The 27,853-nt window shown below is 35.1% G+C and overlaps 1 protein-coding gene across 3 annotated transcripts; it reads left to right on the top strand.

Moving 5' to 3' along the window:
* The first annotated feature begins 2,436 nt into the window (after window positions 1–2,436).
* LOC149535153 (uncharacterized) lies at window positions 2,437–22,832 on the top strand. Of its 3 annotated transcripts, none has more exons than XR_016356903.1 (13): window positions 2,437–3,221; window positions 12,741–13,282; window positions 17,270–17,469; window positions 17,581–17,748; window positions 18,140–18,454; window positions 18,661–18,819; window positions 18,960–19,109; window positions 19,284–19,469; window positions 19,713–19,772; window positions 19,888–19,947; window positions 20,043–21,376; window positions 21,541–21,698; window positions 22,286–22,832. XR_016356903.1 is itself a non-coding variant. In XM_089804205.1 (11 exons), exons 1-11 carry the CDS (start codon window positions 2,837–2,839, stop codon window positions 21,004–21,006), a joined length of 3,189 nt encoding a protein of 1,062 aa, XP_089660331.1. In that variant the 5' UTR covers window positions 2,437–2,836; the 3' UTR covers window positions 21,007–21,539. The 3 variants fall into 3 exon arrangements, 1 of the variants encoding a protein (XP_089660331.1); XR_016356902.1 differs by having other exon boundaries at window positions 20,043–21,383; XM_089804205.1 differs by lacking the exons at window positions 21,541–21,698; window positions 22,286–22,832 and having other exon boundaries at window positions 20,043–21,539.
* The last annotated feature ends 5,021 nt before the right edge of the window (window positions 22,833–27,853 follow it).

Below are 27,853 nucleotides of genomic sequence, written 5' to 3'. Positions count from 1 at the left end.
GAAGACAAGACATCAAGGTAGTTACTGAGGGAAGGAGAAACAAGATTATCTAGTGAAGGATAAACATATTGTTGAAGATGAACCAAAACTTGTTGAATTGAGGAGAATAATAGATAGAGGTAGATTTAAAGATTCTTGCTATAGATATGGTGAAGAAGGACATAGATCGTTTGAATGTTCCAATACTGATAAGAAGGTTGATGATAAAAGAGTTATTGTGGTAAATGAGAATGAGGACTTAGTGAATGAGCCTGAGGTGGAAGATAATTTGTTGGGTCGATGAGTATTATTTGGTAAAATGATATTGGAATCTTGTCAGAGAGAAATTTGTTCAGGACTCTATGTAAGTATGGAGGTAAATGTTGGACTCTGATTATGGATAGTGGTAGTATGGATAACCTAGTTGATAAGGAGATAGTTCAAAAACTTGGTTTGAAGAAAGTGATATCTCGTTCTAGTAATAGTATTACACTGCAACCTTGTTCTTCTACTACACATATTATTTATGATGGGATAGTTGAAGAAGCTAACCATGTTGATCATATCAAACTTGAACCTAAACCTCAACCTCAACCTCAACTTTGCATTACCTTTGATCATGATAATCTTTTATAACATGCTCATACCAGATATTTTTTCTTTATGTAATTAAGATACAAAAACTCTTAGAAAAGAGAGTGACTTGTGTCTAAAATACAAGCCTGAAAGTGGAGGCTGATGCCATATCTATATGCTTATGCTTGTGGGTTTTAAATTTGAATAAAAGAAGTGTTTTCTAGATTAGGATGATGTTCTAAATATTTTGTAAATGGTTTTTAGAAAATTATTGGATATTGATGGAAACGATCATTGTTTTCCCTATCTTTTTGCCTTTCCAAAACCTAGAAGAACTGTATTTGTTTACTCAAGTTTTCCAAATCTATACTTTTATATTTACATCCTATTGCTTGCATATATAAAATAGAGAAAATGTTGTGGGGTTGATAGAGTTTTAAATCCTAGGTTTAGTGGAAATGTAATTAAAATTGCACCTTGAAAGTGTAGAGTCTAGATTTGATATCCAAATGCTAAAATGAAATGTTATACCTTAATGAATTTCTTTATGTTTAAGTCTCCATGAAAAGGTTGACACTATCATGTAAGGATGCATAGTTGACTTCATAATAGATTGCTCATGGATGCCACTTGAATGCTTGAAATCTAAACTTGATTTCTCATTTTCCTCCTTCATAATGCTTTATTATTTGTTCTTTAATGTGATGTAATTATGGTTAGATGATGTCCCAAATGAAGGGCTAACACTTGCTTTTACACCTCACCTATCTGAACTTACAAAGAAAGCCAACATCGAAGTCAATGTAAGAAAAATTAGACATAATTAAAGCACGAAAGACTTGAATGTAGAAATGAGAGCCAAGTGAGTATGAAATTGTAAAGGAATACAATTTATGATGCTACAACAAAATAAAAGTTATAAAGAGAATGAATATAAGGAGATCTAGATTTGGAAACGAGGCATACAAATTAAGGACACAAACACAAAAATATATAATATCTATGAATAATCTTGGAAGAAAATTAGGTCATTTAGGATCAACCATGTTCAAGCTCTTCCTTGTTTCAAGTCAACATGTTTAGGTTCTTTTCCATGTTCGTAATCCACCCTCTAGTTATGATTTGGTCTTGTATTACATGTTTGCTTAATCAATTACTCGATATGTCTTTGTTTTATATACTCTTTTTTATTATACAAAGATGGTGGTATTTAAAAGTACACTTGCAATTTTCATTTTGTCACTAAAGGATATGCCCTCTTTATTCAACCCACAAAACTCAAGTTAATGATAAAAATTAACAATCTTGAATCATGTAAGTGCTCCATGGAGGCACATCTAGACTCCTTTTAGTAAACCAAATCTAAATGTTCTTTTAGAAATTATTCTTTAGGATCAATGAGAATGTTTGAGATACAATGAAGTGATAAATGGAAGCGATGATTTCCTTGAAACACTAGCAAATAATATTGAATCACGGAAAATGTGATTTTAGTTGGTTCATAATGACTAGTAGAATAAATAAGGATTAGCCAAATTCAAAATTGAATTTAAAAAGTTTGATGATCAAATCAACATCTATAGAATTCCTCCTATGTCAATAAAAATGAGAGACACATGGAAATGATCAAATTTAAGTGATAATAAATATACAAAAAGATTGAATCCAAAAAAGTCAATTAATAAATAATTTAGATAAATTTATTGTTGAAATGTGCGAATGCAAAAATAAATTTTGAATAAAGATATAAAAATTTGCATGTATAGAAATAAATAAATAAAGCCCTTATCAAAATAAACATATACTATAATATTCCGTCAAAGTAAACTAAATAACATGATATATAAATTTAATATGCCCTAAGTTCATGAAACTCTGCTGTCAATTTCTTTGTTTCATGGCGGAAGTAAAGATATTTGGCAAAGCAGACGCTGTTTCGTTGCGGCGGCTCGAGCTTTCAAACTTCAATAAATCAGCTTTGAAGTTGCACTGAGAAGACCCTATTTCCTCATCCAACTTAAATTTGAGTTTCACATTTTGGAAAGGAAAAAACCTATAAATTTAACTGTGTGATCGCACTGACAAACCGCCCTAATTCTTTCATCTACTGATAAATTAATGACATTTAATTAAGAACAAATTCATGGCCGCGAGAAAAAATTATACAGCTGATTGATTTATTATGCACGGGATTCAGCAAGTATTCTCTCACTAGTCCTCAACAATTCTCAAATTTCTGTCCACACATTGGTATCGACCTGTATTTGTATTTCCTGTTTTCATGGGGCTTTCATACTGGGACGATGAGGAAGAAGAAGAGGAATATGATGCAATGGGAAATGAGTTTGATGAAGACATGGATGCCCTTAAGCGGGCATGCCAATTAACTGGCGAAGATCACAGACTTGTCGAGAATGCTTCAGAAGCAAGTATTAATGGCGAGAATGAGGTTGAGGATGATGATAATGATGATGATGCAGACGACAGTAAGTTCTTGTACAATATTCAGAACAGATTGATGTCGGGACCGGCCCGCGTTCAGATCCCGCTAATAAAGGGGGAGATTGAAGAGAGACCTTTGGACTGGTACACCGAAGAAGATGATGAGGACATTCTTAATGAAATTCGCAACAGGTTTGCGGACTCTGGAGCCTCCATTTTATGTGGTATGAATTTATCATTTGCATCAACTAATTTTTGTGGATGATTTTAATTTTTTAATAATTAAATGTTTCATTTTTATTTTTTAATGTTGTGGATGGATATTGATTATATTTACTTATGAAGTGTTGAATGCCTGAGCATTGGCTTGATGTTTTCTGAATTTGTTGGTTTTTTAACCTCTGCCCGAATTCTAATTTTGTTGTTTTTATGTTTGATAAACCTTGGTTAAGCCTATTGGTAGCTACCGATATAGCGGGCAGGCTTGAACTAGATTTTCAACATTTGTGTATGTGCCGGGCTTCACTATACCCTAAAATCAATAAAGATTGTGAACAGTTGAATATACTGTATAATAATAATGCATTAACATTGAAACATGGATGATAGTTACGTGTACGCCATAACAATTTACATTACGCCTTAAAATTTAAAACTATTTTAAATGTGGGTCTAGATAACATATTCCGCACTGTGCTTTTTATGGTACTTGTTTATCCTGATGATGGATCACACATTGATTCAAAAAATTTGACACAATTGAAACCAGAGACTCTCAAAATAAATCAAATGGACTGTGGAAAATGATATTAATATTCCATACTACCCACATGTCCATTGGAGATATGGGTTACTTATTGCAGTTCGCAAGGGTGGGATGAAGTGAGCTAAAGTGGGTGAGGGGAATGGTTTAAGCTTGGATAATGCTTTTATGTATGGCTGTATACATGCATGCTCTGCATTTGCTAAGGTTTTTGAAACAAACTAAAATGTCAACTCCCTTGGGAGCTGTATGGAGATTTAAATGGTCCTTTTGCTTGAGATCCGATTCCCTGAAAGGTATATAGGTCACCCTCATTCAGCTCATCGATTTTGAGTTGTTGAAAGATGGCTGATTTTATTTTCCTTCTTCGCTGATAAAGGAATTTATTCCACATTTAAAACAAAGTTAGATTGTAACCTAAGACTTGCCAGGTACCCTTATTAGGTGCCTTGTATTCAAGGTGGGTTTGAGGCTGGAGCTCTCCTATTGTGTAGCATGGGTTAAAGAATGGTGCATTTGTTATTTAGAGCCCTCTGTTCCGATGCACTGATTTGTCTTTATTTCATCTTATCTAATTACACCCATTAAAAATGTATGATATCATATAAAAGTCAACATTTACAATACATTACTCCATAAAAGTTAGCATTTATTAACATGGGCCATGCCAAAATGTATCTTAAAAGTCATAAGCTACGCACCTTATTGCAACAAGAAGATCTAAGCCTTGGTCATTCTTTTTTGTGTGCTCCCTGTTGCCATTATAGCACAGTTCCTTGTGGCATTTGTTTTTGAATTGATCGGTAATAAATTGATCAGTAATAAAGTTATTTTGTATTAAAAATTATAAGATTACATCTTAGCCACTACTCTGGCAGATTGAAACCTACAGACCCAAGTACCCATACTGAATATAGCACAACAAAATTTGCCTTTTGGCTTACAAACGGTTCACCAACCATCTTTGATCATACAAACCACCTAACAGCAACTACCCTTACAACAATTCACATCCATTTACAATGCAATTACTGCCCATACACAAAATTCGGCCAGAACAAAAAACATTAAAAAAACACAGAAAATAACCCCAGACATAGGGCACATCACAGAACCTCTTCTGCATCTTTTCCTTGAAAAGATTTGGAATGAATGTTCTCCCATGGGTGTCTATCTTGCCCTTCTTCTGCTCCTTCATCTGCCTCACTGCACATGAAGCCCCCACCGCACTGGATGTTGCAGATGACTTCCTGGGAGTCGACTTCGTTTTGCGCTTGCAATTCTGCTCCAATAAATTCCATTTGGCTTCAACATTCTGCACATACATCAAAAGCTTCTCCCAACCTTCCCAGGTGGCATCAATTTGCCTCTCTCTTGGCATTGTCGAGCTCCACACAATAAATGGCTGCACGTTCCCCACACCACCTTCAATCACACAAAAAGGCCTCTGAACCAACAATTCATACTGTATCTCCAGCCCATTGCGGCTTCACACAAATCCTCATCATGTTTGATGCTTCTTCCTGTGTTCCTAGTTGCAATGCTCACACCAGGACAATGACGAAATATCCAAATTTGCATGTGGTCGACTGTCAATATTCAAATATTCCTAACCAAAAATTTCGCAGACACATTCCCAGAATCTATTGTCATCAAACTTAAAAATCCCCTTCAAGCTCTTCATAGAAGTCGCTCCCGTAAAGACTGGTGGCTAGTTGGGAGAATTCAAGGAGAAATTCGCCTCCATCCTCGGGCTTCGATGGCAATCAGAACAGTAGAACCAACACTCAAATTGCCCTTTGTGTCTCAAACTCGATCATCAAAAGACCTCTGGAGGTTCTAGAAAACGACAGTCCTGCATCATTCTTCATGATGACATCCGATGACTGCATCCCTTACCAGCACCTGGGAGGCCACATCATCATTTTTAATCCCCCTTTCAACCATTATGTTGCGAGATCATTCTCATTGGCCCCATCAGCCTCCAATTCCCCAAATCAGAAACATCCACTTTTTGTTTCCTTTACAATTCCTTTTAATATTTTATTTTTAAAAGAGACACAAGAAGAAAAGTTGGAACTCCCCGCCACATTAGACAAAATCATCTACTTCAATGTTTCTGAAGTCTTCAAACATCTCAAATGTATTTTGGTCTGATCTCCAAGCACCAACATTTGACAATTTATCAGCGACCTCATTTGCTTCGTGTAAAACATTTGCCACTTTGAAATCCTTGAAAGATGTAAGAAAATCTTGAATTCTGCGGATGCGTTCGTTTAAATACCTGGTGTCTGCTTCACTCCTGATAATTCTGTTTATGATTATCTGTGAATCTCCTTCAAGATACAGTTTCCTAATACTCATCTGTTTTGCCATTAATAATGCATTGACCGTAGCCATGCATTCAGCTTCATTATTGGTTCCATTTGCGAGTTTCTTTGCCCCAATCGAAAGCATGCTCCCTGTTTCATCTCTAGCTACATATCCTGCTCTCGATGGACCGAGGTCAGCCTTGGATCCCCCATCAAAATTTATCTTAATCCACCCCAGATCAGGAGGTTACCAAACCTTATTCAGGACCACCCTTCAGAGGTTTAACCCTCATTGGCCCACCTTGTGACATTTGTTTTGCATTGATAAAAAAGTAGGAATAAAGGTTAAACTATAAACTTTGGGTCCTTGAAAGACTGGCAACATGGGTGTAGCTCTATAATCTGTATATTTCAAAAGACAGGTTGTTTTTATTTTTCTAAGGTCCACTTAACAAGATCACCACAATAAGATAGCTAATGTAATCTCCCTCTAAAGCTGAACATCTCTCCCGCCCTGTATGCAGAGCTACTATTATAGTTCTCCGTGGAGGTCCATGGTGTTTAAGGCTGGATCATCGATTGAAGCTGGAGAAGGACGGACAATAGAAGGAGAATGACCCCGACTGAACCAATCTCAGAGGCATGACGGTGCCCACCAGAGATGCAGTTCCAAATAATAGAATAACTGAATTATCTTTACCCAACAAATGAAAAGAGTATTCATATCTAGCCATTACTTGATGGAAAGAGAGATCATTCAATACTATCTAAATATTACAATAAATAATAAATATATTCTCCAGCCATTGACACAATATCATTCTTATTTCAACATATTGAAAAATCAGAGATAAAGGTCCCTTTTATAGCTACAATCTTCAACACTAAGGACTCGAATCACCTTAATACAAGAAAAATATATAGGATCAGACTAAATCTAAAGAGCAGATTAACTACGAATCTCAGGCTCACTGTCAGAACCTGTTTACACAATCTATATCTTTGGCTTTGTGAACACATTAGTGACTATGTATATCAATCAAATCACAAGGCAAAGAACACACTTATTAGAACGGAAAACCTATATATAAGCCATATGATTCATTCATTTTCACTTCCATCAAAGACCTATATGGTAAAATTATGAAAGGCTCTAATCAACCCACAAAAATTGGAAATGCAATTGCATTACAACTGGTACACATTGCAGACAAATATTAAAAGCTACACAATTGATTTTTCAATAAATGTTAAAATAATAGTTCTCATCGAGGTTATGCTCGGAACATATGAGGAGCTCCTACCTACTTATACACAATTCAATTTGATGCTTCTTATTGATCCAAGCTCAAACTTATAATATTAGTATATTTGAATTCATTCACTCTTAAAAAAGTTCAATTTGATTTGAATCTAGATTAACTAATTATTTGGCATGATACGGGCTAAAGTCAATGAACCCCTTTACATATTACTCACTTATACACAATTCAATGCGATGCTTCTTATTGATCCAAGCTCAAACTTATAATATTAGTATATTTGAATTCATTCACTCTTAAAAAAGTACAATTTGATTTGAATCTAGATTTACTAATTATTTGGCATGATATGGGCTAAAGTCAATGAACCCCTTTACATATTACTCTACAACTGATATGAGCCTAGTTTGATTGAGGAGTATCTTCCATAATTTTTGAATGCTTCTATGTGCTGCTTGGTAAAATTTAAGTTTTTGTTAATGTCCTACATACTGATTTGCAACAATCTTCTCTGTCATGAGTTTAACTCTGGCAATTTGCTGGTCCTTGTAATTCCTTCATTATAATAGCATTTCACCTACATATTATATTTGAGATTAGTTGGTTGGTTTAGTACCAGTTCAGATATTTTTATCGAGTCTTATCATTTAGTTTGCGCTCCTATTCAAATATTCTATACAAATAATGACAGTGTTGGCTTCTTAGTATTAAGCATTACAACAATTGATCTATCTTGTTAGATATATTTTTCAAACATTTCTATAGTGCACCAATTTCTCAACTTTTTGAATAAAAAAAGTCACAAGATGGGAAGGGTTTTGACAAGTATTTATTTATGTGCACCTTCTTAATAATTGCAACATTAATTTTTTCTATTCATCATTTCAGAATTAAGGTAAGACAATAAAAATGATAAAGATGGTCTCTTACTAGAAGCAATAGTTTGCATTTTTTTGCTTCCACATACATAAATATATTCTATTTCTATGAAGAGTCTATAATATTATTGGGATTCATCTAAACCTCTCACGGAACCTTATTTTCACCTTGTATGAGTAATTAAGATTGGGATAAAGATACAGATTTGTTTAAGGGTCATGGATTTGGTGGTTGATTATTATCTAATATAATCTCAAAGCACAAGTTTTCTTCTCACAATTGTCATGTTGCTAGGGATTTGCCTTTTGATGCTCTTAGCTGGCATATTATTGAAGAGTATCATTATTAGTTTCATTTTTATAGTTCCAAATTGGGAATAATGCTATTTCTGTTCTTAGAATGACAGTAAAATGGACAACAAAAATCTTGTACAAGTATTTCCTCAGTGTATCACTCCTTGCCAAACTTGAGCAGAGTGATTGTAGACATGCATGCATCATATATGGGATAATTAGGATGATGGATTTTACAATGACTATTAGTTGAATCAATGTACATAGATCTATATTTGTTAAATGAGCATCAAAAGATATGTAATTAGTTTCATTTGGGGACTTCTCTGTTATTACTGCATTATTGAAGGCAATTATATTTATCATAGAGGAAATGACTCAAGTAACCTGTTGAAAGAATCTGGTCTAGCATGTTTGCCTTAAATTTAGTTTGAATTCTGATTATAGATTAGATTTTTGATATCATTTTAGATTTGATCTTCGAGATCATTTGTTCAAATTCATAAAATTATGTTCAACCCGATTTATATTCAAGGAATTTCATGAGGAATCTGTTAGGCTAAACTATGAACCATGAAAGCCAACAGCAGGGAAGTTTATTCTACCCAGATCAATGCACTGGAGGACATAATGAATTACAAAAAAAGTAATCACAACTTTATAAAGGAGATTAAAAGCCTCCAAGAAAGAAAAGAAGTATCAGGGCAAGAATCTTGTTTAGCAATTGGTGCATCAGGAGTCTTCCCCTTGCTAATCTAATTGTGGTGACCTGTCCAAAGTTCCAAACTCTTGTGTCTCTGCTAATGCAATTGTCTCTGATTATTCATATTTCTTGAGTTCTGGGCAAGAAAGATCCCAATCCTCAAATGGACTCCCTAAGAAAGACAGGGAGATTTAAGCTAAAAAAGTCATAAAATGCGTGCACTCTGGTACCCAAAAAACTTGACAGTGGAGAGCTGAGCTAATGGAATCTAAGACACTATGCAATGGCCATGGCCTGAGATATAGGCATGGAAAACTTTTTACCATGATAGATACCTAGACCTTCTTCAACTCCTATATTTTCAGTTGATAAGATCCATTTCAGAAAATGCATGCACTGGGGCACCCAGAAAACCCCACAGTGGAAATTTAGACCAACGGATCCTAAGAACACTATGCAATTCCTGTGGGGTGATATACAGGAATGGAAAACTTCTACCAAAATACAGACCTAAACTTGTAAAATGCATGCACTGTGCCACCCTTAAAAGGAATTTATATCACAAGACTTTGAGGCAAAAAAACTTCTTGTGGTTCTGAAGTACTAGATAATTCTCCAATTTTTTCTCTCCTTGCTAATACTGTTCACCTTCTATTATTGTCAAAATGCTCAGCCTACACATGCTCATCTTTGTCGCTGACTCTGGCTGTGCCTGCACATTTTTCCTAGGCCCACAAAATTAGACGACTATGTCTTAAAATCATAAAAATAGTAACAGACACCTATTATTATTTTGACTGAGAGAAAACCTAGTAACAACACATAGAACACAAATGACAACATGTTAGACAATTAAGCGACTAATTGATTCTTGCTCTCCACGATACTAATTTTTTTCCTAAACATAGTGTCATAAAAAATGAGGCAACCATCCATTTGAGCACTCGAATGATAAGATACAAGTTTAACACATTTGTGTCTGCCTTAAGAATTTCATGAAGAAATTTCAGTTAGGCATAAGAGGTGACAGAGATGAGGCAATTGTGATAAGCACGTTGATGGAATGAAGAGATAAATGAAAATGAATCTAGTTTGAAATTGAATAACCATGAAAAGCAAGTGTGCTGAGATGCATAGGAACATTTATATGCTGCTAGAATTTTTCTTCAGTGGATGAACTGTGCTCCTAGACTCAGTACAAGGTCAACAGGGAAGCAACGAAATGATGATACAACAGATGGTGAGAGGATGCAAAATCTTATATGACCCTAGATCAAATACTACAATATATGAAGATGGTATTATACTTTAACTAAACTTGTTGAGAGGACTTACATTGTAAAGAGAATATTTTTTAAGGACATTTATCAACAGTCAATATTTATAAGCAATGGAAGACATCAAACCTGGTTGGTAGTAGCTTGAATCCCTCCAATTGTCATTGTTAAGAATCATGACAGTGCACAGGCTAGGATTATGTCCAACCATGTTATATAAACTTAAGCTTGCCATACAAATGACAGTAGAATAGAGAATGCCATGCTATTGGCCAACAAAATAAAGAACCACTACTCTAAAACATTCTTATAGTGCTTCATCATGCATCCGTGTACATCCAATATAGCATTTATAGCAGATTTTCTCCACTTAAACATGTCAATGTAGACACAAAATTCACTCAATATCATTGTTCAAATGACTGGCACCTTACTCCTGTTGATTTTAGCCAAGCTCCTATTGATTTTCGCAAGTAATGAAGAATAGAAACAAACAAATTGGACTCACCATCAATTAAACAGCAGTACATGGGTAATTGTTTCGGCAATCCTTGCAAAACTTGATCCAATTGTCAGTGTAAAAAGAGGGCTGAGATATAGCTTTCCATAGTCATTATCTGGTATCGAGGTCTTTGTGGTATCGTATTTTCGACCAGTAGCTTTAAGCAAGTGGTTAGAGAAGATTGGATATGTTCCTGAATCAAAACCGCTACATAAAATCCTCCTATATAATTACCAAATCTCAAAACATGGGAATATACATACAATTTACAAATCTTCCAATGCATGAATCAAACTTGCCAAAATATGTCAAACTTGGGACAATTGTCTAGGGTTTCAAAACACGGGCATCTAAAAATGTAATCTTGTGTAACACAAATTTGCTGTGCAGGCATCCTGAAAAATTATAGTTGCCAGTGTAATTATTTGAACATATGATCTAGAATCTAGATCATTGCTTGGCTATATTTAAATAACATAGAATCTGCTACTATTGAATATAATTATATAACAACAGTATATGGACAATTTCATTATAGGTCAATGAACAGAGCATATGCTGGGCCACAGATCTGTCTTGAAAAATTTCAAAAAACCAAAGAAGGATCACAAGTGACAATATAATAACTGATCCTAACCGTAATTGTGCCATATGTTGTGCGCTAATCACTACACTAAATGGGAACGCGTAGAAGAGGGGACAAAGGTGGGTGGTGGCAGCAGTAGATGCACAGTCATTGGTCTTCTTGGTGCCTGCTTGGCAGGGTACTTCATTTTGGCTTTGGCAACAAATGATTGAGACTGAAGTTGCTGAGATTCAAAGCTTGAACGTCAAAGTAGACCAGCACAAAAGCAATACTTTGTGTACTACGACTGTGTAAAAAGTATACTGTTGATATGAATAGCAGAGCATTCATATAAACCCAGTCTATATTTTAGTATAACCATGGCTGGAGATGGAGAAAATACGGAACAAATGAAAATAAAAAATGGAAAAACTCAAACCAAATTATTTGCAATAAAAAAATGCAACGTAAATTTCTCTTTCAAAAGTTAACTCCAAATCTGCCAGACTAAATAAAATCTTATTTTGAATCATATCTTCGGTAGTTATGGCAATCAAGATCTGTTTACTAGAACTGGTTTAGCTGAAATTGGTTTACCATGAAACAATGGTTTAAGAGCATCAGACAGGTTTGAAGTGACATCCCCACTTATAATAGCATATTGGCTAATTATCTATACCAAACCAATCACCAAAAAACATTTTTCTTACTGCATGGTTAAAAAATTAAACGTCTTATCTTTTCTACATAAGATCAATCAATATTCATGACAAATCTATTCTATAATATGTATCTAAAATCCTGCTGGTTCTCTTGTTTAAAGACTAAATAAATCTTTTAGTCCCTTTTAACACTTATATGAGGCCCTTATATAAAAAAATAGTGTTTTTATGAGATTCTTTTTTCATTCTTAGTTGGTTCTGTGTCAAAGAAATTTATTATGATGAATTTGGTAAAAATCAATATGAAGATATTGGTTGTGAGGTTTAGTATTGCAAAGTCCACAATATAAATGAAAAATTCAGCTGCTGTGCTTTATTATCTTTCTGTCATTAAGAGGACATTGTTAGTTTTGTTGTTGGGCTTTATTATCTTTCGAGTTTTGTGAATAAGAGTTGTGCATTGTTAGTTGTGTTCTTAAGCCTATGTGCAATTCTTTTCTTATAAAACCGTTTTTTATTATGTAGGCACTAATGGTGATGAAAGTGAGGTCCTAAGAACTCAAGCATCAAAGTATGACAGCAGAACTGCCATATCAGCAAAACACGAATTATGCAACGATGAATTAGGAAGCAAACTTCTTGATCAGGTATTTGATGAAGATTATGCAACTTCTAGAGCCATCATTGTATCACAAAATACAAAAAATTCTGATGACAGAATGATTGGGAAACCTTCAAATGGATGTGTTGACGCAGATGCCACTGGACCTCTATCCCCGAATGTTGTTCAAGGACCCACATATGCTGGGATTCCAGGATATGCACGGGCGTTACTGAATGCACTTAAGAAAAACAGATTATGTCAAAAGAATTTGCGAAGCAAATTATTACAGATTGAAGTAAAGATGGAAGAGAACAAAGAATTGAGAAACCGTGTCAAATGTCTTGTTGATTTTCAAAGTGCATGCAAAAGACGTCTGCGACAATTGTTGTCACAAGACACTGATTCTACATTCAAGCTTATTGCTTGCCCAAAAGCTAGATCATCCTCCAGTAAACTTAAGGAAGTGAGTATCTCCACTATACAATTTTTTTGCAACATCTATCTTTACAAAATAGTAATGTGTTTGTCATTTTAGTTCAAACATGTTTATCCTGCATGTTTTACAAGAACACATTTGAGAAGGGGAACTACCACGCAAGAGTGCAGAGTGAAACTAATGATGCCTAGTGTAATGTCCTAGGTGACTGATAATCGTCTTATGCTTGACATATTTTCATCTCTTAGATTTTTGGAATTCTTACACAACTTGCATGCTTTATTTCGAGTGCTACCTCCATTCTACTTCCATTTAATTTTAAGTTAAGGAAACATTTAATTGCCTCAGTGTTCTCAAGTCTGACAAATTTTATTTATTTGGTTTTATCACTATGCTCTATGAAGCAGTTTTTCATATTTAGAAATTATTTTTGATAGTCCTTATAAACTTTTGAATACTTGACATGATTTTTTTAAGCATACTTCATTTTGAAGCTTTAAATTTCTCTATGTGGCAACAGAGTTGCATTTTAGTGCCTTACCTGTTCTTTGATAACCCATGTTTGTCTACTTTTCTTTTAAGAATTATATTGTTTTGACATGTGCACAGAAATCCATAAAACAAGCAAAGCGATTTTGGTAGACTTTGTCTTGTATTGGTATAATGAGCCACTTGATGGAGATATTTTGCACTTCCAAATCATGCAAATGGGTGATCAATTTAGAGAATAATGAGTGAAATTTGATGACATAATCATTAATGTGTTCATTAGACGTGCGGACATGTTTTATAAATCAGCAATGGTGATAAGGCCCATATTAACCATGAATGGCCTAAGCAATGCTTAAATGAGATCATTGAATGAGTGCATAGATCCTCGAGAAAGTGAAAAGAGTTGCTAAATAACATTGTGAAACAGATTTGTTAGTTGTCTAGGATTTTTGGCATTTGCCAAACTAGCAGGCTTAGTTGCAAAATTCTTTGTTTACATGAACCCAATGATCACAACCATTATATTCTCATTATGTACATTTAAAATGACCTTTTACAAAGTATTTGGGCCATATTAGATTTTAGTCTAGTTGTTAGCATAATTTCTAGGTATAGAGCTCAAAAACTGTACTTCCGGATTGTAGAACTAGGAATATCAATGATATATAAGATCTGAACTTGAAAATCAACATGGTCTCCAACGGTGGTTAAGGTCTGTTTAAAAGAAGATTGAGTAATCAAATTCAAATTCCCTAATAGAAAACATATAACCATGTAAAAGTAACAAATAACAAGATGTGGAAGAGTTTCAGATCTGAAACTCAAGTGTGAATAACAGAAAATGGAGATCTGAAAACCCCAACAGGAATAAGAAACCCTAGAAGCAAATTAAGGCTACGTAAATCCCTCGGGAGATGAGCCTGACTTCACCATGAATTTTTCCATTTCTTACTATGTACATGTATTAAGACATATACTCAAAGGGAACTACACTAAATGCCATGGGAAATGGCATGTCTCGTCAAGTATTAATAATTGTGATGTGAATATCAGGATTTAACTGTGTGATTTTGAGTCAAACTCGATGACCCATGTTTCATGAGTAGTGATTCAACATGAATCCATCTCTCATGACAATAAATGGAACACTTAGCACTCATTGGATCTAGGTGATGCTCACAGGGGTGAAGCACCGGGAAGTCCCGGTGCTTCACCCCTGTGAGCATCACCTAGATCCAATGAGTGCTAAGTGTTCCATTTATTGTCATGAGAGATGGATTCATGTTGAATCACTACTCATGAAACATGGGTCATCGAGTTTGACTCAAAATCACACAGTTAAATCCTGATATTCACATCACAATTTGACTAGCTGTGGAAATCATCTCCTACTTATCAAGTATTAATAAATTATTATAAACTGTGTAAACTTTATAAATAGTGATGGTAGCCATTATGCTGAATAAATTCACAATTTTGGTGAACTAAAGCGATAGAAATATGTTTCCCTCTAATTATTGCAGTTCAAAACAATTGAGTCTGGTAAGCGTAATAATCTGTCCATCATTTAGAAAAATCCCCAAACAACTATTTTCCCATCCAATAATATATCTAATACGAAGTTCCTGTTTTTTTTAAGAACCCCTTTCTGTGAAGAGTTTCTTGTGAAATTCGGAAGGCTGTAAAAGCACTACACATATATTCTGTGTGTTAATGTTTGTGGCCTTATGGAAAAGATAATAATATGAAATATATTATTTTATTATATGTTAATTCAATTAAGTGGGAAAGCTTAATTGATCCCATTTGAAGTGTCATGTCTTTTGGAAGACACACCTCTTCATTTCATATATATATCATATGTGTTGGGTGGTGAATAAGGAACACACCGAAACATAATGTGCAAGTAATTATCTAAGTTACACGGGTACCCCTCCCCCCCCTCCGGACCTCGAACTGGTTCGAACCGGTTCGAGATTCTGGTCCGGTTCGATTTTCGAATCCTGGTTCGAACCATGGTTCGAATCCGGGCGGACCAGGCTGGGAAAATCGAACCAAGTTCGAACCCAACCAAGAACCCGCCCACGGACGCGGCAATAAAGTGACTTATTTGCATTTTTTTATAATTTTTGGAGTCCACGTACCCTAAAAAGGTGTTATGAATTGGTTTTTTGCTCTCTCATAGTCATTTGATGTTTCTAAATAGGTTGTTTTGCCTACCTTATGTTGTCTTTATAGGTTGCCAGTTCTTTTGCATCAGAAAGAAATTGGAGCACCTATTCTTTCATCCACTCGGTGAAGCGCAATAGGTTGCAATCAAAAAGAGCCGAGAACCTGGTATTTGTGCATAACAACTTGCGCCTTCTTTTGCACAAGAGTCAAGAATACAAAGAGGGGGAGACAAAGAAGTGGGATGTAGATGCAGAGATTGCGGACTTGGATGCTTCCACTGCTGCACTTACAATTGATGATTTTGATGACTTTGATGTCAATACCATTGTTGATTCTGCTGCTGATCCCATTGGCCTTGGTGCAAGTAATAGCATAGGCGAAGGAGGAGATGAAGAAGAAGATGAAGAAGAAGAAGATGAATATGAAGAAGATGAAGATGAAGAATGAAGAACTTAGAACTAGAAATTCAGAATTTTAATAGATTTTCATTCTATTAGTTACTGTTAAACATTGAACGTGAAACAATGACACTTGAACGTGAAACAATGACACCATTTTAAATGTTTTGAATCTTTCATCTTTGATGTTGAAGTTGATTGAACTATGTTACTATATGATGGTATGCTCACCATGATACATTGATATGTTATTGTTTATGCTGTTTTAAAGTTTTAAATGTGTTTATGGTACTATGCTACATTCTAATTTTAACTCATGCTTCATAAAAATGTATATATATATATATATATTTTTAATTTTTACATGTTTTTGTACTAACGAACCCAAACGAACCCAAACCCCTTTCCAAAATATCGTCGAACCAGCGAACCGGTTCTCGAACCCGAACCCAGAACCGAACCACGAACCGGCAACCTAGGTAATTATTCACCATCCGCTCCCCTAAAATCTGAAAACTTTACACTCTATTGATGAGGACTTACTGTTTTTTAATAGATCATTTTTGCTGCAACTTTACATTTCTAGATGTTCAGATTCCTTTGTTTGCTTTACTCTGTGCAGCTATGTTTGACTTCTGTTTTTCTAATATGTTCATTTTTATGCTTTGCCTAAATCTACTCAAAGTTTTTGTTATATTGTGACTTTCTCATGTATTCTACACCTTTTCACTGAATTATAGACTGAATATAGAATTCTATGTTGCTCAGTATACTTTTCCATATGCATGCATGCATGCTTATTCACTTAATTGCTGAACAGTACTTTATGTACATGACTTAAATTTATCACATTTCTCCATATGGCATATTCATTAGTGTTTTTATTGAACCTATTGCTTATAAGTGTCGAATCTGCTTTGACCTTATGATATTACTATATTTGACTGGACAGACTGCAGATGCCAAGGTTACTTATAGATGTTGCGGGCCTCCTAAAAATGAAGATGTTGGAAAGTATAACATGGTGCAGAAGAGTTTTCCTACAACAATTGAAAGGAAAAAGTGGTCAAAGAAAGAGAGGGATAACCTTGGAAAAGGTGTGAAGCAACAGATGCAGGAGACCCTCGTTCGGCAATCAATGGATCTCTTGAAGTATGTTCTCTCTCTCACTGTGAATGATATTTTCTGAAATATTGACTTTGTATTTTATCTCGAGTTTGCCTATTTTTGATTAATGAGTATCTAACTCCACTATGTTTACAGTTCCGAGGAAAACTTTGAGGATGACAACCATTTGGATGAGCAGATTTTAGCTATTTCACAAGCAGAAGTTTCTCCAGAAAATATTAGATCTTTTCTACCTCATGTTGATTGGGAACGCTTGGCATCCACATATGTTGCAGGCCACTCTGGTGCAGACTGTGAAGCAAGGTAATTGCTTGCTTGGGGATAAATCATGGATTGTGAATGTATGAATAACACTAGTAAAGTATGCAATCATGTGTCAGACCTTAACATGTTTTAGCATGTGCAAATATTATATGGACTTTGCTCAGATCACAGTGGTCAATATAGATCTCATAAATAGAATTGCTGATAATATTCTTGAAATATTTCTCTGTTGTTATCTACTTCCAAAATAAAAAAATGTCTGTATGCACGTCAATGTCAAGATTATTGGTCTGTAGTATCCCAGGTTGTTGTCGTGTTTCCACTTTATTTTTGATGTTATTTGGTGTTTTAGACTTTAGTGTACAGGTTGATTGAAAATCTCATGGTGGTTTTACTGGTAATAATTTTAATACTAGCTTCTCTGTCACAGATGGCTAAATAATGAAGACCCATTGATTAATTTCAGTCCATGGACTAAAGTTGAAGACAAAAAGCTTCTGATGATTGTACAAAACAATGGACTTCATAACTGGATACAGATTTCAAACATGTTGGGCACTAATAGAACACCTTCGCAGTGCTTGTCAAGATATCAACGAAGTCTCAATGCTCACATCATGCGGAAAGATTGGACAGATGAAGAAGATGACCAACTTCGAGTAGTTGTTGAAACTTTTGGGGAGAGTGATTGGCAGATTGTTGCTGCCAATATGGAAGGACGGACAGGGGCTCAATGCTTAAACAGGTACATATTATTTTCTGCAGAAGGGCAATTGACTTAATAAGATTAAAAACCATATGGACTCATCATCTATTTGAATAGACATATTTATTTTGCAGCGTCAAACAGTGTTATTGAGATTAAGTAACAATTACAAATTTCTCTTTATTGATGTTTAAGCTTGCTTTTTGTGATATATTTAGTTGTTTTCTGCTTTTACAATTGCGTAGATGGTGCAAGTCTATTTTACCAGATAGAAAAAAAGTTGGAAGATGGACTGTAGAGGAGGATAAGCGGCTAAAGGTTGCTGTCCTGGTTTATGGGCCTAGAATGTGGAAAAAGATTGCTGCATTTGTACCTGGCCGAACTGAAGTTCAATGTAGAGAAAGGTATTTCTGCAACATTTACTGTTTTATACTCGATAGAAAAAGTACATTTTAATTACCTTGGAACTATAACAGAGCTTGGAAAAGAGCTCTTCAGAATTGTTGTTAAAAGCTTACTCTCTTTAACAAACATTTTGAGACAGGTGGTGTAATGTTCTGGATCCTTCAATTAAGCTGGAAGGATGGACAGAAGAGGAGGATGCTAAACTGAAATCAGCAGTTTCTCTTTATGGATATTGCTGGTCCAAGGTTGCAATCTCCGTGCCTCCTCGCACTGACAATCAATGCAGGCGGTCGGTATCATTATCATTTCCTTTGCGATGTTGTTATTATTTTTCCCTGAGTAGGGCTTTAGGAACCTTTGAAGTTGTGCTCGTAATGTAAACTACATCCTTATTGATTGTATGTACCATTAAAGACCATTTTTTGTTATATTTATTTATATCTTTCAACTATAACAAGTGCAGGAGGTGGAAGGTTTTACATCCACAAGAATTGGCTGCTGCTCAAAAGGCTAGGAAAATAAGAAAAGCAGCATTAATTTCAAATTTTGTTGGACGGAATAAAGAACGACCGACAATTGGTCCTAATGATTTTTTCACTGAATTTGAGGGAGGGTCATGTTCTGAGGGAAATATGCAGGAAGAACCCTGGTATGTTTTCTTATATAATTGGCAATAGCTTATTATGGGAGAGCTCTGGTTCTCTAATAGACTGTACAAGTAGAATATAAGCTCTCTAAAATGGTTATGGCCTTCATTTCCCAATTCGACTAGACATAATTTCTGTACATTGATATTCCATTATCAGACTTCGGCTAAAGCTGGATTGACCAGTTTAATTTTTTTAAATTTTAATCCTATTCACACAGTACAGTGTTTCCCTTTGTTGGTCAGTGCTCCACTTACTAAGAAGAGAAGAAGTCAGCATGTAAAAGAAAACACTATGAAGCCTAGGTATGACAGATTAATAAATTTATTTCTATAGTTTGTCTTAGGATATGTTTTCTAAAAGTTAATTCAAAATTATTTATTTTCTTTCCGCAAGTAATCATCTTTTCCTATCTCCCAGTGCAAAGAAGAAGCAGAAAACTCATCATACAGCTCAGCAGAAAGATCTTCAAAATAATTGGTATGTATGTGTGTTATTTTTCTTGGGAGAATCAAGTGCTCTGTTTATTTGACTTTTGCAAAATGGTGAATTATTTTATGTATTTTCCTTTGCAGTAAAGATTTTTCTGGTAGACAAAACCAAGATGATGGTCACTGTCATTCTGAAGGTGTGCCCACTGCTATGGGGGATGGCGGATGCCAGCCATGCCCCAAAACAGTAAGGAGGACAAAAGGAAAAAAATGGCAAGCAGCACTTCAAAAAGAAACTTCCAATTCAAAAACAGATGATGGAGGAAATAACAAGCTACAAAATTTGTCTTCTCTTAATGTTGGTAGTGGATCACAGCTAGTTTTATATGCTCCTCGTCAAACTCAGTCATTGATTCGTCTTGATCAAGTTGGGAATCCTTGGTATTCTAATCCAGCAGCCAAGAGTGTGACACAAAAGCGGACTAGATCATGTCGGAAACCCAGGTCTGTAAACCAGAAAATGGATGGTCCTGAATTCATGAAAGATAAAATGACCTTACATACCAGACAGGTAGAGGATGATCAGGGAAAAAACAGGTTTTCTACACTATTTATTGGGAAGGATAATTCTGGTCTACCTGAAGAAACTGATATAGGACAAGATGAAATTATGGCTATTGCTGCAAGAACATTATCATCACTTCCTTCCAGTTCTGTTATAGAAAATGTTCTCAGCAACAACCATATGGAAACAATGGATCATAGTCATGTTTCTAAACAGAGAGAGGACAGTACAAGCAAGCTAGTGGGAGCTGGTTTACAATCAGATTTTGTAATTTCTAACAATCAACAAACAGACATTGAAATGTGTAAAAATGACCAGAACACAAATCAAAAGCTTGTTCTTTCAAATGTAAACAGCATAGAGAATGAGATGACTTCTCAGGCTTTAGTTGATACAATGATGGCAATCAAGGGAAACATTGGTGAAGGGTCCAAGCAGGTTGATAATGTGCAGCAAAGGAGAAGTAGAAGAACTGCACGGCATGATTTTAACTATAAGGACCTTCTGAATGGAAATATTTGTATTCATACACACAGAAACTGAAAACAAAATAACATGAAAGAGTGCTACAATAATAGAACCTTTAGAGATGAAAAATTCACATATGAGTGATGTAGCAACTAAATGGAAGTCGTGAGAATTTGTAAGTTGAAAGAAATGAGGAAATCCGAGTTCCAATTTTCAGAAAGCCAAAATCTCTATATTAAGTAGTAGATAAGAAAAGACAAGAAAAATACGAGCTTATAAAATTTCGTGATCTCAGCCACACATAAAAATTATTATAGAAGGTTCTCAGAAATTTGGAGTACGAGCAGCACAGCCTGGAAGGAAACCTGAGTTTTTGTAGTAGCAAAGGCTGTTATAGTTGGCTATTAAACTGCTACTGTGTATTGCTGCAACATAGAATGATACGGTAAAAGGTGCATGCCAAGAGTCCTTTTCAAAATTTTCATTCTGTATGTTGTGATACTAATCATGAGCTAGCTTCATCCCACGGGAACTCAGTTATGTAAAAAGGCTTGTATTTATGTTGTTATGGCCTCTAAAGTATAATTAATCTGCTATTTGCTTTTGCAGCTATTTTTTGGGTGGCCAAATGATTATCATGTATTGCACCGATTGGCATGGTTATGAAAAATCTACTTTTTAATATGGTCAAAGCATTTTCTACTGATGACTGATAACAATGGAAATACCATATGCTGGTCCAGTTGATTCAATTGCAGATGATAAAGGTAGAAAACGGATTTATGGTGTGTGTTTCAAATATTATCTAACTGGTTTTATTAATATTTTGAGAGATAACTCAATATGAGTTTTGCTGAAACCATAAAAAAGTTCTGTAGGAGTATAAATAATAACCTTTAGCAAACGAAAGAAATAAAGAGCTGGCAATTAATGACTGTGAAAAAGAATATCAAACACATAGTAAATATCAATATACTGCTATGCATGTCTTTTATACTTCCTATCTCTTGCCATCCACTCACTGGCTTTGCTTTAAGTATGTTGAAAACTCACTGGCTCTTCTCTAAGTATCAATTCTTGATCTCTCTGGTGCAACTGGAAATGTCTGCGGGAATAGTGACAGAGACCGAACTCTTATATAATTCTTATGGAGGCCAAGCCTTAGGGCTTACACACTTTTGTATATATCAAGTTACATCTATTGGTGAAGGGTTTCCGAGGCTGAAACATATGCATGATGTCATTATTTCATGTGCATGGTACACTTAATGTCTGTGAAGCATCAGACACTTATTGTAAAATAGGTTTTACTTCTATATTTTACATCTAATAGTTTTTTTTTGAAATGTTGCAGGGTCAAATGGGTTTTGTTCCTGTGAAAAGCCATCTACACGAATCAACATTTGAGATGCTAGAAGTTTCGAGAGGAAGAAAAGAAAGTTCATCAAACTGATGGTTAAGGATAATTTTTTGTAAAACAATGTAATGTTTCTAATGATACTCTGCCATGGCTAAATAATAGAGTCTGCAAACTTGTGTAGGCCACTGTATTCCTGAGCTCTTCTGTACAACAATATATTGATTACATATGTGCTTTTGCTCATGAAAAATGTCATATAGCCTTTAAACTAACGGCGGAGATGGGGGATGGTAGAGGAAATCTGGCATAAGTTATGGGGCTTGTTATGATTATCCCAAGGCAATGATCATTGACAATTGTTTCATTTGGTTTATGCAAAGAATCAAGATTGCTACTGGGAAATGATATGTTGTCAAGAATTACAGAAAGCAATGAAGTAAAGCTTCTAGGCTATAGTCTTGATAACAACTTGAAGATCCATGGTAGCGCCATGAGCTTGTAATCAAATTTAGTTATAATGAATTTTTGGATTATCAAATAAGATTTAGAAGAATACATGGGGATGAAAGAGTGTAGTTGTCAAGTTAGAATATAAGGAGGTATTATAACGGGGACATAGCACAGGCCATGTATTATAGGTTTAATTATGTTGATGTAATCAACTTTTGATAATGAAAATAAAAATGCTAAAAATTATGGCTGGGGGAGGGTGATAGGGGCATGGCTTGTTGAAAGAATGAATGTTTTTAATAACGTCTTATGAGGCCAAAAGCTTATGGGACCCACATATAGTTAGCAAATAGATAAGCATACACCACTTGAAAAGCCTAAAGCACTGCATGCAGCAAATCTTCTTTCTCTTCTACATTTTGTTTTTTTCAACTATGGATCTTGTTTGAAAATCTATAATCTTGTTTGAAAACCTATAACTCTCATTTCTTCAAACATATTACCCCAAGTTTAATGCTTAGTGTCTCAACGAAATTGATTAGAATATCTTTGTAAGCTGAACTTGCTATATTGAAATGCCATTGTGTCTTGAGCACTTTTTGATTGCATTTATCTATTCACTACTATAGGTATAATCCATATTCAAGTCTCACATTTATGTTGACACAAACTAATTCTTACTTGAGCCATGAACATTTTTTCCTTACATTTTATTTATATTCTTGGTTAGCTCTTTTGTGTATGGTCATATGTAGGATTGAAGGCTTAATCTAGAATTCATTTTTCCTCCCAAGTTGTAATGTCCTTGTGCTATCTTTGATTTTATTTCCATGAACTTTTTTTCATTTCATCATCATTTGGGCGCTTTCTAGTGCCAATATCCCACTTGTTCATTCATTTGTTGTTTTAATTTATCCATGCATTCTTATTGTCTAATTTAATCTTTACTGTCTTATTGTGGCCATTGATGTAGCTCCATGTTCTCTATTTTTCTTACGTAACATGTTAATAGAATGTAGTTGACACCTCAATCACAAAAGCCTAGGTCTTAACTAAAACAATCTCAAATGGAAAAAATGGTTCGATCTTGAGGTTGTTTGTGATTAAATGTTTTTGTAGTCTCTCTACACAACCACTTTTTCGCAAAAGTGTTGCTACCTTAGATTTCACCTTTGTATGGTACCATCAAAACCACTAGAAGTTGAAAAAGTGTTTTCTTGGGTTTCGAGTACCATAAGTAAACTCTTTTGCATCTTATTTATCATGTGCCTAAGGCATTCCATCCCTTTTGTTGAGAATGTTAGCATTACAGTAAATTGAAGCAATACAATATATGCTAATGAGAATCTAGCACACACGTGCACATAATCATTAACTTTCATTAACTTTCAGTACCTCCACAAAGCCATCACTTATAAATCTGGTCGTCTTCAACATCTAATAGCTTAGAACCAAAGTGGTGAAATCTTCCCTTTAAAAAAACAACTTGTGCAATTGAAAGATGTAGTTCAAGGTATGGCAATCAACCACAATTGAGGCTTTTGGCTAAGTCATGGTGGGAACGTGTGGAATATCTACTTAAGATCACCGAGCCTATTATGAGCATGCTTAGGTACATTGACATGGATAGGCCTTGCCTTGGAGAGATCTACGATGGCATAGACTCAATGCTTGAGAAGATCAAGCAAGTTATAAATGAAGAGCAAGATCCACAAGAGACCTTTTTCAAACAAGTGCAAAAATTTATTTTTGACAGATGGAACAAATTAACCACTCCATTGCATGCACGCATGTGTGCACACACTCCTGCACGCTCATAAACTTTGATCTAGAAAACAATTAATATCGATCAAGTCTCAAATCAAGTGGGTTAGTCCTGTTTAAAGAATACTGATTAGTATTGACTATCGGGTTAGTTTTCAAATGATATAGTTGAGACATGACCATGTTGGGTCATCAATCTACGTGGCATGAGCCACGTAGGGTCATGCCCCCACATGGCCATGTCTCAAGATATATTTATATGTCGTGTGTTCAACTGCAGACCAATATCAATAACAATAGGCAATATCGATCTCAATAAGGAAGACACAATCATTTATATAACAAGTCAAATTCACAATAAGACAGTCTAATCAAAGGTCTGCATTCTCCTCCAATAAAGATCTAATATTAACACCTATGTTTTCTCTTTCCTACCTAGTTGACTTTATTGTGGAAATCAAGGCCTAGATACTTATTTTATTGACCATTGCAAGGGGGTTGTCTTAAAAAACAAATTCCTTGTAAACATTCTTTCTCTTCAAGGTAAGATCATATACTCAAATTTGTTAATGCTCACTCTCATCCCTACTTCATGAAAAAATATTTCTAGAGCTTTCAATTGTAACTTCAAATTTTATATTTTTTTGTAAGTTCAAGTCATGCAATTGCACATTCAAGTCTATGTGTTCCAAAGTAATCATTTTGTAAGGAAGTTTTGATATAGGCTTAGCTCTTGGTACTCCAATTTTTTTTTGGGAGGTAGACATCCCCAAAATATTCAAGATAAGGAAATTTATCTTCATAGCATTCTTCTTGATTAATTCTCCTCTCTACTTCTATATCACATTGATACCTTGTCTATATAGATAAGGATATTTATCTTCATAGCATTCTTCTTGATCAATTCTTCTCTTTAGTTCTATATCACATTGATACATGAGTCTTATATGAACATGTCATTAGGGAAGTTGATTTCTTCAGACACATGCACACACATACATGTAATTATAAACTTTCATCTACAAAACAATTAATATCAATCAAGTCTCAAATCAGGTGCATTAGTTCTGTTTAAAGAATACCAATTAGTATTGACTATGGGGTTAGTTTTGAAATGATATAGTTGAGACATGACCATGTAGGGGTCATGAATCTACATGGCACACACATACATGTAATCATCAACTTTCATCTACAAAACAATTAATATCGATCAAGTCTCAAATTGGGCGTGTTAGTTCTGTTTAAAGAATACCAATTAGTATTGACTATTGGGTTAGTTTTGAAATGATATAGTTGAGACATGACCATATAGGGTCATGAATATATGTGGCATGAGCTACGTAGGGTCATACCCCTACATGGCCATGCCTCAAGATATATTTATATGTCGTGTGTTCAATTGCAGGTTGATATCAATAACAATAGACAATATCAATCTTAGTAAAGAAGACATAATCATTTATATAGCAAGTCAAATTCAAAATAGGACAGTCTGATCGAAGGTTTGCAGTCTCCTCTAATAAAGATCTAAAATGAACACCTATGTTTTCTCTTTGCTACCTAGTTGACTTTATTGTGGAAATCAAAGCCTAGATACTTATTTCATTGAGCATTGCAAGGGGTTGTCTTGAAAAACAAATTCCTTGTAAACATTCTTTCTCTTCAAGGTAAGATCATATACTCAAATTTGCTAATGCTCATTCTCATCCCCACTTCATGGAAAAACATTTCTAGAGCTTTCAATTGTAACTTCAAATCTTTATTTTTCTGTAACTTCAAGTCATGTAATTGCACATTCAAGTTTGTGTTCCAAATAATGGTAAGCCAAAAGAAGTTATGTATTCGTTATTTAAAATAGATAAAAAGCATCTATAAATACTGTGTGGAACTAACACAATAGTTGGCAGTTAAAATGTAACTACAAAAACCAACGTAACAACCAACGGGTATGTAGACAAAGTAATAGTGATATTATGCTAACATTTCCCCCTTATTACATTGTTTGTATAAATGTACCCCCTAAACAGTTCAAATTTGATCCTACCAAGAGATTTGGTGCAGATATCGACTATTTGAGCATCTGTAGGGTAGTACTGGAGCTGGATGTGGTGGTTCAAAACTTGATCCCAAATGTAATGACATTCGACCTCAATATGCTTAGTGGGCTCACAGAAAATGAGATTCTTCACAAGTTTTAACAAACCTTGATTGTCGCAATAGAGAATTGGTGACTTTTCTTCAGGAATGTCCAGATTTGCCACTATGTAACGTAACCAAATCGCTTTGCACACAACTCCTCATGCGATGCGATATTTAGCCTCAATGGATGAAAGATCAACAACAATTTTCTTTTTACTAACCCACAAAATTGGCCCAGATCCAAGTTGAAAAACATAACTTGAGGTGGATTTCCTATCATCCACAGATCCTGCATAATCTCAGTTTGTATATCCTTGTAAGCAACCCAATGATACTTCTTTGGCTCCTGCATGAATTTGGCAAGATAGCTTACAGCAAAGCACAAGTCTGGTCTGGTGTAGGTCAAGTAGATAAGGCTCCCAACCAACTCCCTATAGAGAGTGACATCTACTTGAGGTGAATCCTGGAAACGAGATAGTTACAAAACTTTCTCCATTGGAGTGGAAATAGGCTTACAGTGGATCATTCCATACTTTTCCAGGAGTGTCTTGGCATATTTCATTTGGGAGATGAATATGTGGTTCTTCTTCTGCCATACCTCCGAGCCAAGACAATAATGAATTAGCCCCAAATTTGTCATGTCGAAGGAGTTCTTCAAACCATTCTTGACATCATCATCGAGACTGTCTAAGCTGCTAGTGAGAATACGATCATCCACATACAAAACCAAAATGACAATCTTTGTGCCTACCTTCTTAATATACAAATTAGGATCTAAGGGGCTATGGGTGAATCCATGTTGCAATAGGTGACCATCAATCTTGATGTACCATGCCCTAGGAGCTTGCTTAAGGTCATAAAGAGATTTTATACGATGACTTACCTTGTGTGGATGATGTTCATCAACAAACCCTTCTGACTGGGTCATGTACACTTCTTTGAGATCACCATTTAAGAAAGCACTCTTGACATCCATCTGTTGAAGCTTTCATCCCTTTTGCGTTGCCAATGCATAGACCATTTTGATAGTTTTGGTCTTTGTAGTGGGTGCAAAGGTGTCTTCATAATCAATGCCCTCCTATTGAGCATATCCTTTTTCTACAAGTCATGCTTTGTACTTGTTGATAGATCCACCTGTCTTGTACTTTATTTTGAAGATCCATTTGTAGCCAATGGGTTTCTTCCCTTCAGGCAGATCGACAAGTT

This window comes from Cupressus sempervirens, chromosome 10, assembly GCF_028749045.1.
Source record: "Cupressus sempervirens isolate cs-2001-9-10 chromosome 10, ASM2874904v1, whole genome shotgun sequence".
Taxonomy (NCBI): domain Eukaryota; kingdom Viridiplantae; phylum Streptophyta; class Pinopsida; order Cupressales; family Cupressaceae; genus Cupressus; species Cupressus sempervirens.
The sequence above is the reverse complement of the archived record's forward strand: the minus strand, read 5'-3'. Positions and strand labels throughout refer to the sequence as shown.